The sequence below is a fragment of the Motacilla alba genome, chromosome 6 (assembly GCF_015832195.1).
Source record: "Motacilla alba alba isolate MOTALB_02 chromosome 6, Motacilla_alba_V1.0_pri, whole genome shotgun sequence".
NCBI lineage: Eukaryota > Metazoa > Chordata > Aves > Passeriformes > Motacillidae > Motacilla > Motacilla alba.
In genome coordinates, this window is record NC_052021.1 from 33,756,991 (window position 1) to 33,771,035 (window position 14,045).

Sequence of the window (14,045 nt, forward strand, 5' to 3'; positions counted from 1 at the left end):
GACTCTGCCCTTCCATCAGGAGCTGCCATGAGCTGCAGCAGAGTATTTTTAGCTGCTGTCCTGCTGGCTTAGGCGCTGCTGATGTTATGGAGTGTGGCAAGGCAGAGAACTGCGGGGTTATTTGAGTTTCAAGGGATCTCTCATCTGTAGTGTGGCCGTGCTGTTCCTGCTGCGTGGAGAGGCTGGGAGCTCTGGGAGAGGTGGGAGATGTGGGAACTGTGGGAGCTCTGGGAGCTCTGGGAGAGGTGGGAGCTGTGGGGGCTGCAGGAGCTCTGGGAGAGGTGGGAGCTCTGGGAACTGTGGGAGATGTGGGAGCTCTGGGAGAGGTGGGAGCTCTGGGAGATGTGGGAGATGTGGAAGGTGGGGGAGCTCTAGGAGATGTGGGATCTGTGGGAGCTCTGGGAGATGTGGGAGATGTGGAAGATGGGGGAGCTCTAGGAGATGTGGGATCTGTGGGAGCTCTGGGAGAGGTGGGGGCTGTAGGAGGTGTGGGAGATGTGAGAGATGTGAGAGCTCTGGGAGCTGTAAGAGATGTGGGATCTGTGGGAGCTCTGGGGACTCTGGGAGATGTGGGGGCTGTAGGAGCTGTGGGAGGTGTGGGAGATGTGAGAGTTCTGGGAGCTCTGGGAGATGTGGAAGCTTGGAAGCTGTGGGAGCTCTGGGATCTGTAGGAGATGTGGGATCTGCTCTTTCCTGGCTGCTCATTCATAATTTGTGGTGGTCCTAGGAGCTTCTCCCACCTCCTGGAAGGGAGGAGCCCTGTCAGGGTGATACCTTGGGTTTGAGTTTTTCTGTTCTGTTTTGGAGTGCAGGTTCAGCTTTATATGAAAAGTCACTGGGATCTTTTCACGGGGTGGTGGAGACAAAACAATCCTGTTCTAGCTGGAGACTCCAGGACAATCTCTTCAAACTTCAGGCCCAAAGCATAAACAAGGTGAAAAGAGGAGGGCAGGCAGGCAAGGAGGATGAAACTTCATCATTTGAAGCTGTTAATTGGACAGTTAATCCTATGTGCAAATTGACTAAAACTTATAAAAATGTGAGATCTCGTGCCCAAGCTCTTTTGCTTCCACCGTGGAGCCATCTGGGCACTGCCAGGGTGTGGCCTTTGAAGACACTTCAATAAATCTCCACTTTATTCCTCTGAACTCCCTCTAGCCTCTGCTCCAGCTCCTTAAGGCAGCAAGGGAGCCCTGAGGCAGAGGATGCTCAGGAAGCACCTGAGAAGCATCCCTGAAAACAAAGCCAGCTGGATTACTCTTCTCTTTTTTCTGTTTAAATTCTTTAGGGGATTATAGTTACTTTAATATTTGTTTATTTTAAGATGGAGGTTTTTGCTTGATTTTAATTGCACCTTTTCTTTATGTGTTACAGGGAAAAAGAGGTTTTTTTCATAGTTTACAAGAGGATTTTAGTTTTAAGATTTTTTTTTAGTCTTTTTATCTGAGATTTGTTTTCTCTTTTATTGATTTTGATGTTTTTATGTTGTTCTTTTATATGCCTGTCTTTTGTTGGGTTGTTTTTCCCCTTTAATTATTATTTTACTTCATTTTAATTTATTTTATCCTATTTTATTTTGTCCTATTTTATTTTATTTTATTTTATTTTATTTTATTTTATTTTATTTTATTTTATTTTATTTTTTTGGATGCCACCAATCACTCAGGTGAGTGTTGATTCCAGAGTGCCCCTGAGGAGGTGCTGCCCTGTCTGTCCTCACCCCTCCCAGCCCAGCCCTTTTTGAGGAGTGCAGGATTGAAGTCCGTGCTGTCATTTTCCCCGAGCACTCCCGAGCTGGGGATTGGGTTTAAAGGCTGAACCTTTAAAGGCTGGGCTGGCAGCAGCAGGAGCTGAGGAGGGCAGGAAGAAAGAGTCTCTGGGTTTTTGAGCACTGCACGTTTGCTCCCGGCAGCCAGAGCAGTGCCAAGTGCACGGAGAGCTGCTCCTTTTCATGTCCTGTGCCTTCAGTGCTCTTCCTGAGGCACTGGAGCAGGAAAAGCTGGAGAATATCCCCTGTCCTGCCCCAGGAACAATCCTGAGCCTCAGCACCCCTGGCCTTTTCTGCTCCCCAGGGAATGGGGCTGGATGAGCTTTTCTAATATTGGATGTTGTGTTTATTCCTCTGTGCTCCTGATTAAGAAGCAGCAGTTGATTACCTCCAAATGTGGCAGCTGTGGGGAGGGGTAAAAACCCTGAAGACCCTGATGCTAAAAGGGGAACTCGGAGGGTGGAGAGGGGAGGGATGAGCTTTGCAAAGCAGGTACTGATGCAAATAATAGAAGAATAAGGGAGCCAGGTATCACAGAATCATAAAATTATCGAATCATGGAATGACTTGGGTTGGAAGGGACCTCAAAAACCTTCCACTGTCCCAGGTGCTCCCAGCCCCATCCAGCCTGGCCTTGGGCACTGCCAGGGATCCAGGGGCAGCCCCAGCTGCTCTGGGCACCCTGTGCCAGGGCCTGCCACCTTCCCAGGGAACAATTCCTTCCCAAATCCCAAGCTAAACCTACTTTCCCCCTTTTCCTGTCACTCCCTGACCTCATTAAAAGTCCCTTTGCAGCTCTGACTTCCAGAGGAGTTACATCAAGCATTGAAACATAATTGGGCACAAAGAAATCCTCGCACAGAGCAAGAAAAATCCAGCCAGCTGCAACAGGCTTTCAGTGAGGAAACAGAAACTTCCCCTTGTCTTGTGGTGTGGGATATTTTTGGATGAAGCCTTTTATAAGAGGGAGAGAACACAAGGGGAAATCAGGATCATGTTCAGACAAAAGGCACTGAAGTGTTTGATAGCCACATTCCCTTTCTCCTGCTCGAGGACCTTTACGAGCAGCCAAAGTCGCCAAGAATTGATCCAGACCTGGCATTTCCAGAGCCTGCAGAGCGAGGCAGACTCACAGTTTGATTTTCTCTTCCTACCAGCCAATTTTAAAACAAGGTGCAGCTGGGGCTCAGCTCCTGTTTGTTTGCTCTTTAGCGGGTCACCGTGGAGAGGAGCCTTCTTTTCAAAAAGGCTTCTGCAGGAAAGGAGTCTCCTTTAAAGAGGCTGCAATATCCTTGTTTATTTAAGTGCCACAGCCAAGTAGAGAGACAGCAGCAGCGAGCTGAAAGAGCAGGGAGAACAGATGGAAAACACTCAGCATTTCGGAGACAAAAAGGTGTGTCCTCTCACCTCCTCCACATGATGAGTGCTGTTCCAGATGTAGCCACTCATTTCCTAAAGGTTCTTTGGGTCTCGTGTCACAAATTCAAGCTGGCATCTTACCCTTCTCCAGAAATGCCAAGAGCTCATCTGAGGAGCAGCTGAGGTGCTCCCTCCCAGTGCTGCCTGGCCGGGAGGAAAGGGAGTCACCCTGAGCTGTGAGCTGGAGATCTGCTGCCAAATGAGGGGTCCCTCAGCCCAGGGGTGTTTGTAGGGATACAGAACCTCCTGGCAGCTGCTTTGCATCCACCTGAGCTGTTCTCCTGGGCAAGGTCGCTCTGGATTGCACAAAAAGCTGCTCAGGGGTGAGCAATTGCCCCTTTATGTCCAGCCTGTGAGTTCTGGGTATCCTGAGCAGCCTTCAGCATCCCCTGTGCCCCTCAGTGACCCTATGGACAGATATGGATCCACAGGTTTGTGTCCCAAAACGTCTCCCTACACTGCTCCCTTTTTGCCGCTCCCAGCTGACACAGGGCTGTTGGGGTGACATCCCAAGGGCTTGGGGAGCACAAACAAATGGGTTTGTGCTGGGCTTCTGTGGGGGAAAACATGCAAACTTGCTTGAGCCAGATTATCCCAACAGAAAATATTGGATATGTTTTCCTTGTCTTTCCTTAGCCTTATCCATGGGAGAACCTTGAGGTGCAATGCAATAAAATCCATCAAAAATTGTGCCCTTCAAAGCCACCCAGCTCCTTCTCCCTATTCCTTGCTATTTTTAATATTTATGTAACTTTCTTTGACTCCTTTAAAGTTTGATCCCTTTAAAGTTTGATCTCTTCCTCTAAAGTCACATCAGACTTTCCTGCACCCCTTTCTCCTCTCTCTCCTCAAAACCCTTCTCCTTTCCTTGTCTATCCAGGCTCTTTTCTCTTTCTGGCTTCTCCTTCAACAACTATCCAGCCTTTCTCAGATCATCCAGATCTTTGTTGCATCTGAGCAGGAATTTGGGTTTGGCTTTGACAGGTGTCTTTTTAGCTCAGCACTGGCATCTTTTCTTCAGCAGCCACTTCCTGCAGGATCTATTTGAGAGATTTCTGAGCGCATAAATTACGTTGGCACGCGCAAATCAGCGTAGCAAAAATGTTAATTACCTCCACTTTTCCGCTGCTGAGCCTCCCCTTGACGGTTTGAGCAACTTTTGTCTGCTCTGCTCTTTCTTTTCAGATAAATTCTCAGAGGGTTTTAACACTTGGTGCAGGAAGGGCTTGTTTATCATGCTGAGCTTCGTGCAGGTTGTTTTTCTGGAGGTGTGCTAAGGAACCTGGCAAAAAAAGAGAGGGATCCATAAATTAGAAACATTTCCTGACGTGTTCCAATATGTTTTGGCCAAAAGCTTCATTCCTGTCACTTCCCATGGGCTCCAGCCCAATCGTGGTGACATCAGCAGGGCTGATGACCTCAGCAGGGTTGGGTGACATCAGCAGGGCTGGATGACCTCAGCAAGGTTGGGTGACATCAGCAGGGGCTGTGAGGCCATGTGTGGCCTGGCACAAGGCCCAGGAGGTGCCACGTGCTGTGGGACGTGGGGACTGGTGACATTTTCCGTCACCACTTTGGATTCCTGTTGGGACACGTGTGGGGAGTGGGGTGAGGAACTCGTGCTGCCTCTGCCCACACCAGCCCTGGCTGTCGCCAGGAAAAGGAATTGATATATTTAGAGATGATGATGTAGACTTTAAAATCCTGGGGATGGTGGCTGTGACACAGCCCACGATTCCTGTGTGATGTAGGATCAAAAATGGGATTTTGGAGCTAATTTTTCCCCCGGCATGGGAGGATCCAAGTGCAGCTTCGTCCCCTTTGCCGTGACAGTGACGTGCACAGCCCCAGTGATGCAGAAGTGCTCCAAAATCATCAAGTGCCAATGAAGATCCTGAGGTTCAGTGTCCACAAACCCTGAGCATCTCCGGGCAGCCCTTGCTGCTCCCCTCCTGCCTGCTGAGCATCCATCCAGGATAACCAAAGCTGTGCAGGGGGGCAGGACTGGCAGTGCTGCTCTGCCTTGAATGCCTTTTGATTTTCCTCCTCTCACAGATCAAACCTGAGCGTCAGAGGGGGCCTGGCTGGAGCCTGAGCTGCTGCTGGCTCAGGCTGCGAGGGGAGCGGTGTCTGAGTGGAACTGCATTAAAAACTGGCTTTTAAAAAAGAGCCATGCATCTTCCCAGCCAGGGCACGGTGCCAGGGCTCAGCAGAGGAGCTGTCCCTGCCTGCAAGGAGCTGGAGCAGTGTCTCACTCACAGGGCTTGGCTCGGCGGGCGGCAGCGCCGGCAGCCAGGAAGGAATTCAATAACCAGCTCTGTCCTTCTGGAGAACTCTGAGGCTGGAGCAGCAGCACGGAGCTGGGTACCCACAGCAGCCAGCACAGGCCGTAGAAAATGTGTGCCTGACCTCTGAGGAGATGCCTGCATCCTCCCCAGAGAGCTCTGTGCCAACCCCTGGGTGGCTCGGGGCCAGGGAAATGGCACAGGGGACACACAGCCCTGGGCACGAGTGCCACCTGCCTGGGGGACACTGCGGGTGGGCAGGCACTGCCCAAATGTCTGAGGGCAGCAGGGGGGCAAGAGCTGAGCCTCCCTCAAGCTCCATCATTTGGCCTTAGAGGCCCTGACCCCTGTCAGTCAGGACCATTCTCCCTCTGCATCAAAAAATCCTGGAATGGTTGGGATAAACCTTAAATCCCATCCAGTGCTGAAGCCTTGTGCAGGCTGCCCTAGAGCAGAGGCTGGACAGAGTTCCAGAATAAAGCAGGAATTTATTCAAGGATCTCCTCCATGGATCCACCTTGGGCAGCACAAGAGCCCAGCCAGGGCTGCACCCAAGAGGAACCCAAATGGTCCCAAAATGCACGAGCGCTCCCGGGGTCTCTCCCTTGGCTCAGCTCTGCTCCATTTGCACCTTGCAGTTCATTGTCCCGTTCCAGCTTTAGCCCAGGCACTCCCACCCTGCTTGTTTTTCTCTCTCCAGCCCACGCTGTTTGTGCTCCTGGGCTGAGCTTTGGATCATTTGTCCTTGGTCCCAGCTGGAGCAGGAATTGTTTTGTGTCCCTGCTCTGTGCAGAGCTCAGCATCCCCTGATATGAAGCTCAGCCCCACACACTAAAGCAGCACAGAATCTGAAAAAATAGAAAAACTAAAACCTGAGGCATCATTTCCCTGCTGATGCCTCAGTGCCACCCCCTGCCATGGGCAGGGACAGCCACTGCTATCCCAGGTGGCTCCAAGCCCCTTCCAGCCTGGCCTTGGACATTTCCAGGGATGGGGCAGCCACCTGACACCTAATTTTAGGGGGATTGGAGATCTCCATGGCAGGGAAATGCCCAGAATCAGTCAGGTGTATCCTCAGCAGCTCCTCTGTGCCTCTGCAGATGAGATCTCGTGATGCAGGGGAAGGGGTTGGTTGTGTCCCTTGCAGCAGTGAGAGCACAGAGGGAATGACCCAAGGAATGAACTCCCTGCTTCCTGTGTTTCTTCTCTCTCGGTGTCTTGCTGGGATTTTCTATTATCACCGAGTCAGAAGCAGGTCTATGTGCTGGGAGTGTGATTGATTTCCAGCTTGCACCTTGCAGTGGGCTGAAAGCAAACCATGCTGGCTTTTGGCTTTCTTGATACTCTTGAAAGCATGAAAAAAACAACCAACATTGAGTTTGGAACAAAATATCCCAGCAGCTTTCTCCAGCAAAGCCATGCTGAGGTTTCACTGGGAGCATCCCAGAAGGAAATGAGATTTTGAGCTGTGCCTTTATCAGGAGCTGGGTTTTACAACTTTTGGGGTGATGCCAATGGACAGGTTGAGGTGTGTTCACTCATTTTTTTGTTTGATCCCTTAGCAAAGTCCCCCAATGCCAAGTTAAAACACTTTGGGTTGACTGTTGGGCTGGAAGAAGGAAATACCATGTTCTAAAGCTTATGGGATTATTAACCTCAAAGACTTGCAGGGTTTGATAGGCTCAGCTGTGAGTTTTGTGTTGTTCCATATGATTTTTGGGGGAAAACCAAAGGGAAGCAGCATTGAGGTTCAACAGAGCATTCCTCCAACAAGGCAAGCAGGAGGGAAGAGGTGATTTTGTTGCCGATACTGCTGCTGGTTTATTCTGAAATAATACAAATTTTATGGATGCTGGGAGGTTTTATTGTGGTTGTTAATGATTCATTTGACCTCTGATAGCTGCCAGCGAGCCCAGCCTGGGAGCAGGGCCTCTGCAGACAGAGCAGGAGACAGAAATGTCAATTGCCACTTGTTCTGTTCAACCTGATTCCTCCAAACCTGAAGTGGGAATACCCGGAATGGGGCTAAATCTCCATCTGTGCTTCATGCACACGAATCACAGGTGTGCTGTGTTAAACTGCATCCTGAAAAGCTGGGAAAAAATAACTTCCAAGGAGGGAGGGGCAAATGGGAGGTTTGAATGTTCAGGAAATCCCTTTGTGTCTGTCTGAGGGGTGGGCAAAGCCCTTGGGCCCCGTGCTGATGTCTCAGTGACTCCTGCCTTGGTACTGTCTGCACCTCCAGGGGAGGTTCAGGTTGGATATTGGGAACATCTCTTCCCAAAAAGGGCTGTCCAGCCCTGGCAGGGTGGAATTCCAGTCCTGGAGAGATTTAAAGCCCTGTGGATGTGGCATTTGGGGGCATTGGCAGTGGTGGCCTTGGCAGTGCTGGGGAATGGTTGGACTCGGTCTCAGAGGGCTTTTCCAATCCCAACTACTCCATGATCCTGTGGTTTTCCAGTTCCAAAGCAGTTTGTGATTTCTCACCTGGTCAAAACCTGTCTTTTAGAGGGATGTGAGAAAGGTGAGGATAGGAGGGACTGACCAGGCCCAATGGGAGATCACCTGGGCCTCAAACAACTCAGGATTTAAAAAAATTAAGTCAATAATGCACCAAAGTTCACCCAGACAGTCTCAGGCTGAACCTGGAAACCCTGAGCTTTAACCACCAGCCTGTTCTGGCCCCTCCCCTTCCACAAAAAGTGTTGTGTGAAGGTTAATTTGAGATTAAAATGGAGTTGGACTAAATGCAGACACAATGAGAGCTGAGCTAAGCTGTGCCCAGGCAGAATCCAGCCCAAAGTGCTTTTCTGTGCAGCAGGAACACGACCTAATCCTCTTATCCTTGGAGTTGGAGGTCCTGGACGAGGGGGAATGGGAGGTTCCATTCAAAGAGAGGATTTGCTCTCTGAATAAGGCTGGAAATGCAAATAGTCCCCTGTTCTGCTGATGGGTTTGTAAAGGGTTTAAAGCTGCAGGCTTTAAATGAGGCAACTTTCATCCTCATTTCAGCCCTCGTGGGCCTGGAGAGTCCTGGAGAGCTTCACCAGCAACTGCAACTCTTTTTAAACCACTTTTTCTTTTTAGAAAGTAATTTCAGAGTCGTTGCATTTTGTCAACTACGACGTGATCAGCACCACCACGATGAGGGAGAAACGGTCAGCCACAGGCTGAGATCACTTCAGGAAGTTTTGTTTAAAACTCCCGAAGGTTCTTCCATGTGACTGGGCTTCTTCCCACAGTTCTCTGGCTCCCGGAATGCAATGCACTTTATCGGGAGACTGAATCACAGCATCGTGGAATCATTATGGCTGGAAAAGACCTTCCAGGTCATCAAAATGATCTGAAATGATGCAGTCAAATTTGGCATCATTTAAAACAGCTCAGTCTCCCCAAAGACTCACACCAAGGTCCCTTCTGGAGCCCTTCTCTGCTGATTTTTCAGTGTGAGCACCAAAGGAAACGCAACATTTGGGCTTTCTGCTTCACTGTGTGCATGTCTGGCACGCTGTGGCTGTCCAAAAATGATCCTCAGTGTTTTCTTTAGAACCCTGGAATGGTTAAAGTTGGAAAAGCTCTCGGATCAGTGAGCCCAAGCATTAACTCAGCATGTTTTTGTAGATGTGGTGCTCATCCTCAGAAAAAATAAATGGAATTTAATGGTTTTCAGCATTCTCTGTGCAGCCCAACATTCCCAGACCTTGTGGGATTCAGCACTTTCACACCTGGAGAAATAAACCACAGACTCCCCTAAAATACTGCACCATTCAAGTTGTTGCAGCAACAAATGATGCTTTTAGACATGAAACATTTGCTGTGTTGCTGGAGATTAACAGAGTTTATTAATGAGATTAACAGGGTTTATTAATGAGATTAACAGGGTTTATTAATGCCATAGAAGTTTGGATTGGCTAAACTCAGTGTGGGCTGAGATATGGCTGCATAGTAGAAATGAATGTCCAAACAATTTTAATTGTCAGGAAAAAAATTCATTTGGTGTATTTAGAACTGAGCACGTTAAAAAAATAATGTTGGGGGGGAAAGATAGAAAAAAAAAATATTCTTTGTATTGGGCTGTTTTGAGTATAATAAGACTCTTTAAGGATTTTTCTACTTAAAATGCACTTTTAATGTTTCTCCCTCGCTGCCAGGCTCTGCAAGGTCTCCACCTGATATATTGGAAGTGGTAACAAACTCTCGAGATGGATTTTTGAAATCTTTAGACCTCTGACCAGGCTCACAGTGATGACACAGAGGTAACAATAAAACCACTTGAGAGACATTTAATGGGACACTTTAAATGAAATCCCTAGGGTTGGTGGTGGCAGCTGAGCGTGTTCTTGCCATTTTCCCATTTAACAAGAAGAAAAGGCCAAACAAGGAGCAATTAGTCAGAATAAAATCAGCTTTGATGACATTTTCCCTCCTGAACTCTGGTATAAAATGGTCACCTGAGGAGGAACTGCAAGGATATGTGAGGAATTTGGATGTGGAGCTGCATGTTCACACACACAGGGCTGGGTAAAAAATGAGCAGGTAAAGCCACTGAGGGTTCTTGGTGCACGGGATGCTCTCTGTTCATATTTTGCTTGATTTTGGTCCAAATTTTCATTAATCTCAGCTTTTCTTTGAAGTCTATGCAGGCTAAACTTGGTTTTCATCCTCTGGATCTCCACGACATTGGTGTGCTCGGGTTTCCCAGTTGGCCCTTCCATGGTAAGTCCCATTCTCTAACTGCTCCCAGATCTGTTCCATTCCTCTTAAATAGCTTCTTTATTTAAATTCATTTTGTTTCCTTGGCTGCTTCTTTGCTGCTGTGTTTTTTTTATTTTTTATAAAATGAAAGGACTTTCCTGTATTAAAGCTATTGGTTAAACATTATTACCCAATTTTCCTGGAGCATAGCCTAATTTTTCCTGGCGTTATTAATAAAATATGCAAGCCTCTGAAATAATCATGCGAGCAACTCAGTGCATATTTAATGTGGAGTTTGGGGAGCTGAAATCCTGGATGGAAGAGAGAAGATCACAAATCTCCTCTCCATTTAATCGGAATTCCTTGCATATCTCAAAGAGGTGCAATTAGATATATATGTATTAATTTCACTTATTGCTAGTGATTTATCAATTAATTAGCTTATTTATAATCTACTGATTTATTTAGACACAGCTGGATCGGAGTAGCCACATTTCCTAATGGATGGGTTCTCTTTATGGTGATGATATCATGGTTAAAAGGACTTTAATTGCTTCAATAAATGTCAAAATAAAAGTTATAATCTTCAGGAAATCTAGGGAAATAGCAGCTAAAATTCAAAAGGAGACTTTCTCTGTGCCTGTTTTTTGGTTTTTATAGTTTTTTTTTCTTGCAAAAAGTGTTTTTTTCTTGTTAGGGAAAAAATTCAGTCTGGGAAATGCCTTGTCAGTGGCAGAAGGTGTTGGTTGCAGAAAAAATTAACTTAATAACAATAACCAGTATTAAAGAAGAGCAATAAACCACTGAATTAAACAAACAAATCATAATGAAGTTAATGGCAATTGTACCAGCAATGCCAAGTGTCAATCTATGGCTTTGCATGGAATTTTTAGAGATGACAGAATATGACTTTAAGGTGGGAAATCAGGTGGGAAATCAGGATATGATGAAATACACACAGAGCAACCACTGGCATGCCAGGAAATGGTTTTATTTTATAATTCAGCAGTAATTGAACTCAGTTTATTTTAAGAGCTGTTGAAATATGTGAAAGTTTTTATGTAGTTGGCTTTTTTTTGTCCTGTAGAGTGCAAGCAAAAAGGATTTGTGCAAAACCCTGGATTTTTATCCAAGCCCAGATTTTTATGCAGACTTTCTAAAATTCCCATTCCTATTTTTTCGTTATTAAATTTATTCAGAACTACTTCCAGAATTGGTCATAACTACTGGAAAGCATCCTCCAAATTTTAGCTTTACAGGTATTTTTGTTTTCTCTTACCTGTAATTTAAGCCTCAGAAGTTCACACGGGTTATTCAAAGCTGGTATTTCATTTTTCCCTGAAAAAATCTCATTTTCCAGCAATAAACACCTGTGTTGTTCCAAGGAAACTGTGTCACAGCTGGTCAGCATCACTGAAAACAATTCATGTCATACCCTAAACATAATTGTATCAGTATTTTAGACCAGAAATGCATAAAAAAGATGAAAAAAAATCTGATTTTGAGCATGATAAATCCTTAGAAAATAACAGCTCATCCCTGTCATTCAAAGCATAAATTACTTTTGTATTTCCACTTTGCTCTGTATCCTGAACAAGTCCTGGCAAATACACAAATCCATCATTTTACCTTCTCTTATCTCCTTTTTTTTTCTCCTTGTTTGTTTGTTTGTTTGTTTGCCTTTAATCTCCAGAGCACCAACCCTTTTTATTTGACCTGCCAGCTGTATGGGAGATGGGATTCGTGCCTGGTGCTGCTGAGCAGCTGCCTCTCCAAGGTGGGCAGGGGTGAGGAGCTGCCTCTTGGGAAGCCTCTCCTGGAGTCCCCTCTCCACAAACGGTCCTTCCGCAACGGCGTCGGAGCGGGAATTAAAAAAACTTCCTTCCGAAGGGCAAAGTCCTGAGCAAATGCCCCAAAGCCCGGCCCAGGTTTTGACATCTGATGTCCCAGTCCTTGCTTCGAGTTCCTTTTGATGCTTTTCTCTGGAGCCACCTCTGACAGAGTCCCCGAACGTCGCTTTCCGAGCGCCGCCAGCCGAGCGCAGCAGACGGGAGCGCTCGGGAAGGGCTTTGCTCCCAAAGTTACACTGGCATAAAGTTTTGTCTCGAAACGAATGTTTTCATTTGCTTAATTTCCCTCCTTTGTCAGGCTACGGGTTTTAATCAAGCTGCTCTTTGATTCATACACAGATAATCCCGTGCTTTGAGGAGATGTGTGCGCGCGGCCTGTGGGGAGGACGGAGTATTCCCAAAATCCCTCCTCTCTGCCGGGCACGAGGCATTGCTGTGCTTTCCCATCCCAAATCACATTTACTTGAAGGCAACTGGTAATTTAAATACAGATTTAAAGTACACTTCATTTCAGGTTTCCAATGATATGAAGGGCCTGGTGAAACAATCAGTCCCTACTTGTACCTTCCACTGGCTTTTTAATATAGTTATTTAAAATGACTTTGGCAGGAAATAGTCTCTGGAGATGTCTCGTCTCATATCCAGGAGAATCTTGGGAAATCACTCTAAGGCAGGGTATCAGCACCGTTCCCTGTGCCTCAATTAATTGACTTAGGTAGGCAACACCCAGCTGATGAAATGTGCCAAATCTGGGATTTTTCTTTAATTTCCTGTTGGAAAAAAAAAAAAATAAAACAAGGAAAAAGTCATTTGATGTGAAATATGCAAATGTGGTGTGGAGGAAAGGTCAGCTGATGAGTTACACTCGTGTGAGTTCTACTTGCGGCTGTGTCCCCGGAGCAGTGCCTTTGGCTTGAAAATGTGGCAGAGTGTCTCTGCAACGACTTTTGCAGTCAAAGCTGAGATATTAATTATAATAAATAACTCTGTGGATGTTTTCTAATATTTCCCTGTTAAATATCATAGCTCAGGAGATTGTTTTTAGCCCTACAATGAGGTGGTTTGGTGTCATCACCTCTGTGATGCCCTCCCTGAGCTCATGGGGTAAAGTGAGCCCAGCATGGAGCTGTGCTGCTGGGACAGGAGGTTTTTCTGGATGATTTCTGGCTGATCCAAGGAGATCAAACACATTCCTGCCTGTGTTTGCCCAGGCTGAAAAGTTTAACACATCCTGATTTTTAAAGTCTCCTAAACACTTGAGTTCTTTTGGGGTCGTCTCGAGGTTGCTGAGTCGAGTGGGAACCGTGGAACCCAGGAACCATGAAATCCTAGGAACCATGAAATCCTAGGAACCATGGAACCCAGGAACCATGAAATCCTAGGAACCATGAAATCCTAGGAACCATGGAACCTAGGAACCATGAAATCCTAGGAACCATGGAACCCAGGAACCATGAAATCCTAGGAACCATGGAACCCAGGAACCATGGAACCCAGGAACCATGAAATCCTAGGAACCATGAAATCTGAGGAACCATGGAACCCAGGAACCATGAAATCCTAGGAACCGTGGAACCCAGGAACCATAAAATCCTAGGAACCATGAAATCTGAGGAACCATGGGATGCTAGGAACCATGGCATCCTAGAAGCCAAGGAGCGTGCTGGATATTTATTATCTTTGGGTACTGTCAGACAGGAGCAAGCCCTGGGTGGCACCGTGGTGACACTGCAGCCAGGCATGGCCCTGTGTCACTCCTGGCATTTCAGCCATGCCGGATGTCCTGCACATTTTCCATCCCAAAGACTCTCCAGGTCTCTCCAGGACTCCCCAGGGAGCAGAACTTCACTGCCTTTGGGCATAGAAAAGTGAAGGGCTGGGAATGGTTCCTGCCTGGTGACAGAATCAAAAACAGGTCCTGAGTGCATGGATTGTCCAGAGCAGCTGGGGCTGCCCCTGGATCCCTGGCAGTGCCCAAGGCCAGGCTGGACATTGGGGCTTGGAGCACCTGGGACAGTGGGAGGTGTC

The 14,045-nt window shown here is 47.0% G+C and overlaps 1 protein-coding gene across 1 annotated transcript; it reads left to right on the forward strand.

Annotated features, from left to right (window-relative positions):
• The first annotated feature begins 9,960 nt into the window (after positions 1 to 9,960).
• NPS (neuropeptide S) lies at positions 9,961 to 12,269 on the forward strand. Its single transcript, XM_038141277.1, has 3 exons — positions 9,961 to 10,008; positions 10,107 to 10,188; positions 11,861 to 12,269. Exons 1-3 carry the CDS (start codon positions 10,001 to 10,003, stop codon positions 12,068 to 12,070), a joined length of 300 nt encoding a protein of 99 aa, XP_037997205.1. The 5' UTR covers positions 9,961 to 10,000; the 3' UTR covers positions 12,071 to 12,269.
• Positions 12,270 to 14,045: the final 1,776 nt, after the last annotated feature.

What these genes read in the sequence shown, in the direction of transcription:
- NPS (XM_038141277.1), top strand. An exon ending in TCCCAGTTGGCCCTTCCATG is followed by an intron (nt 10,189 to 11,860) that starts GTAAGTCCCATT and finishes TTTAATCTCCAG; the next exon opens with AGCACCAACCCTTTTTATTT.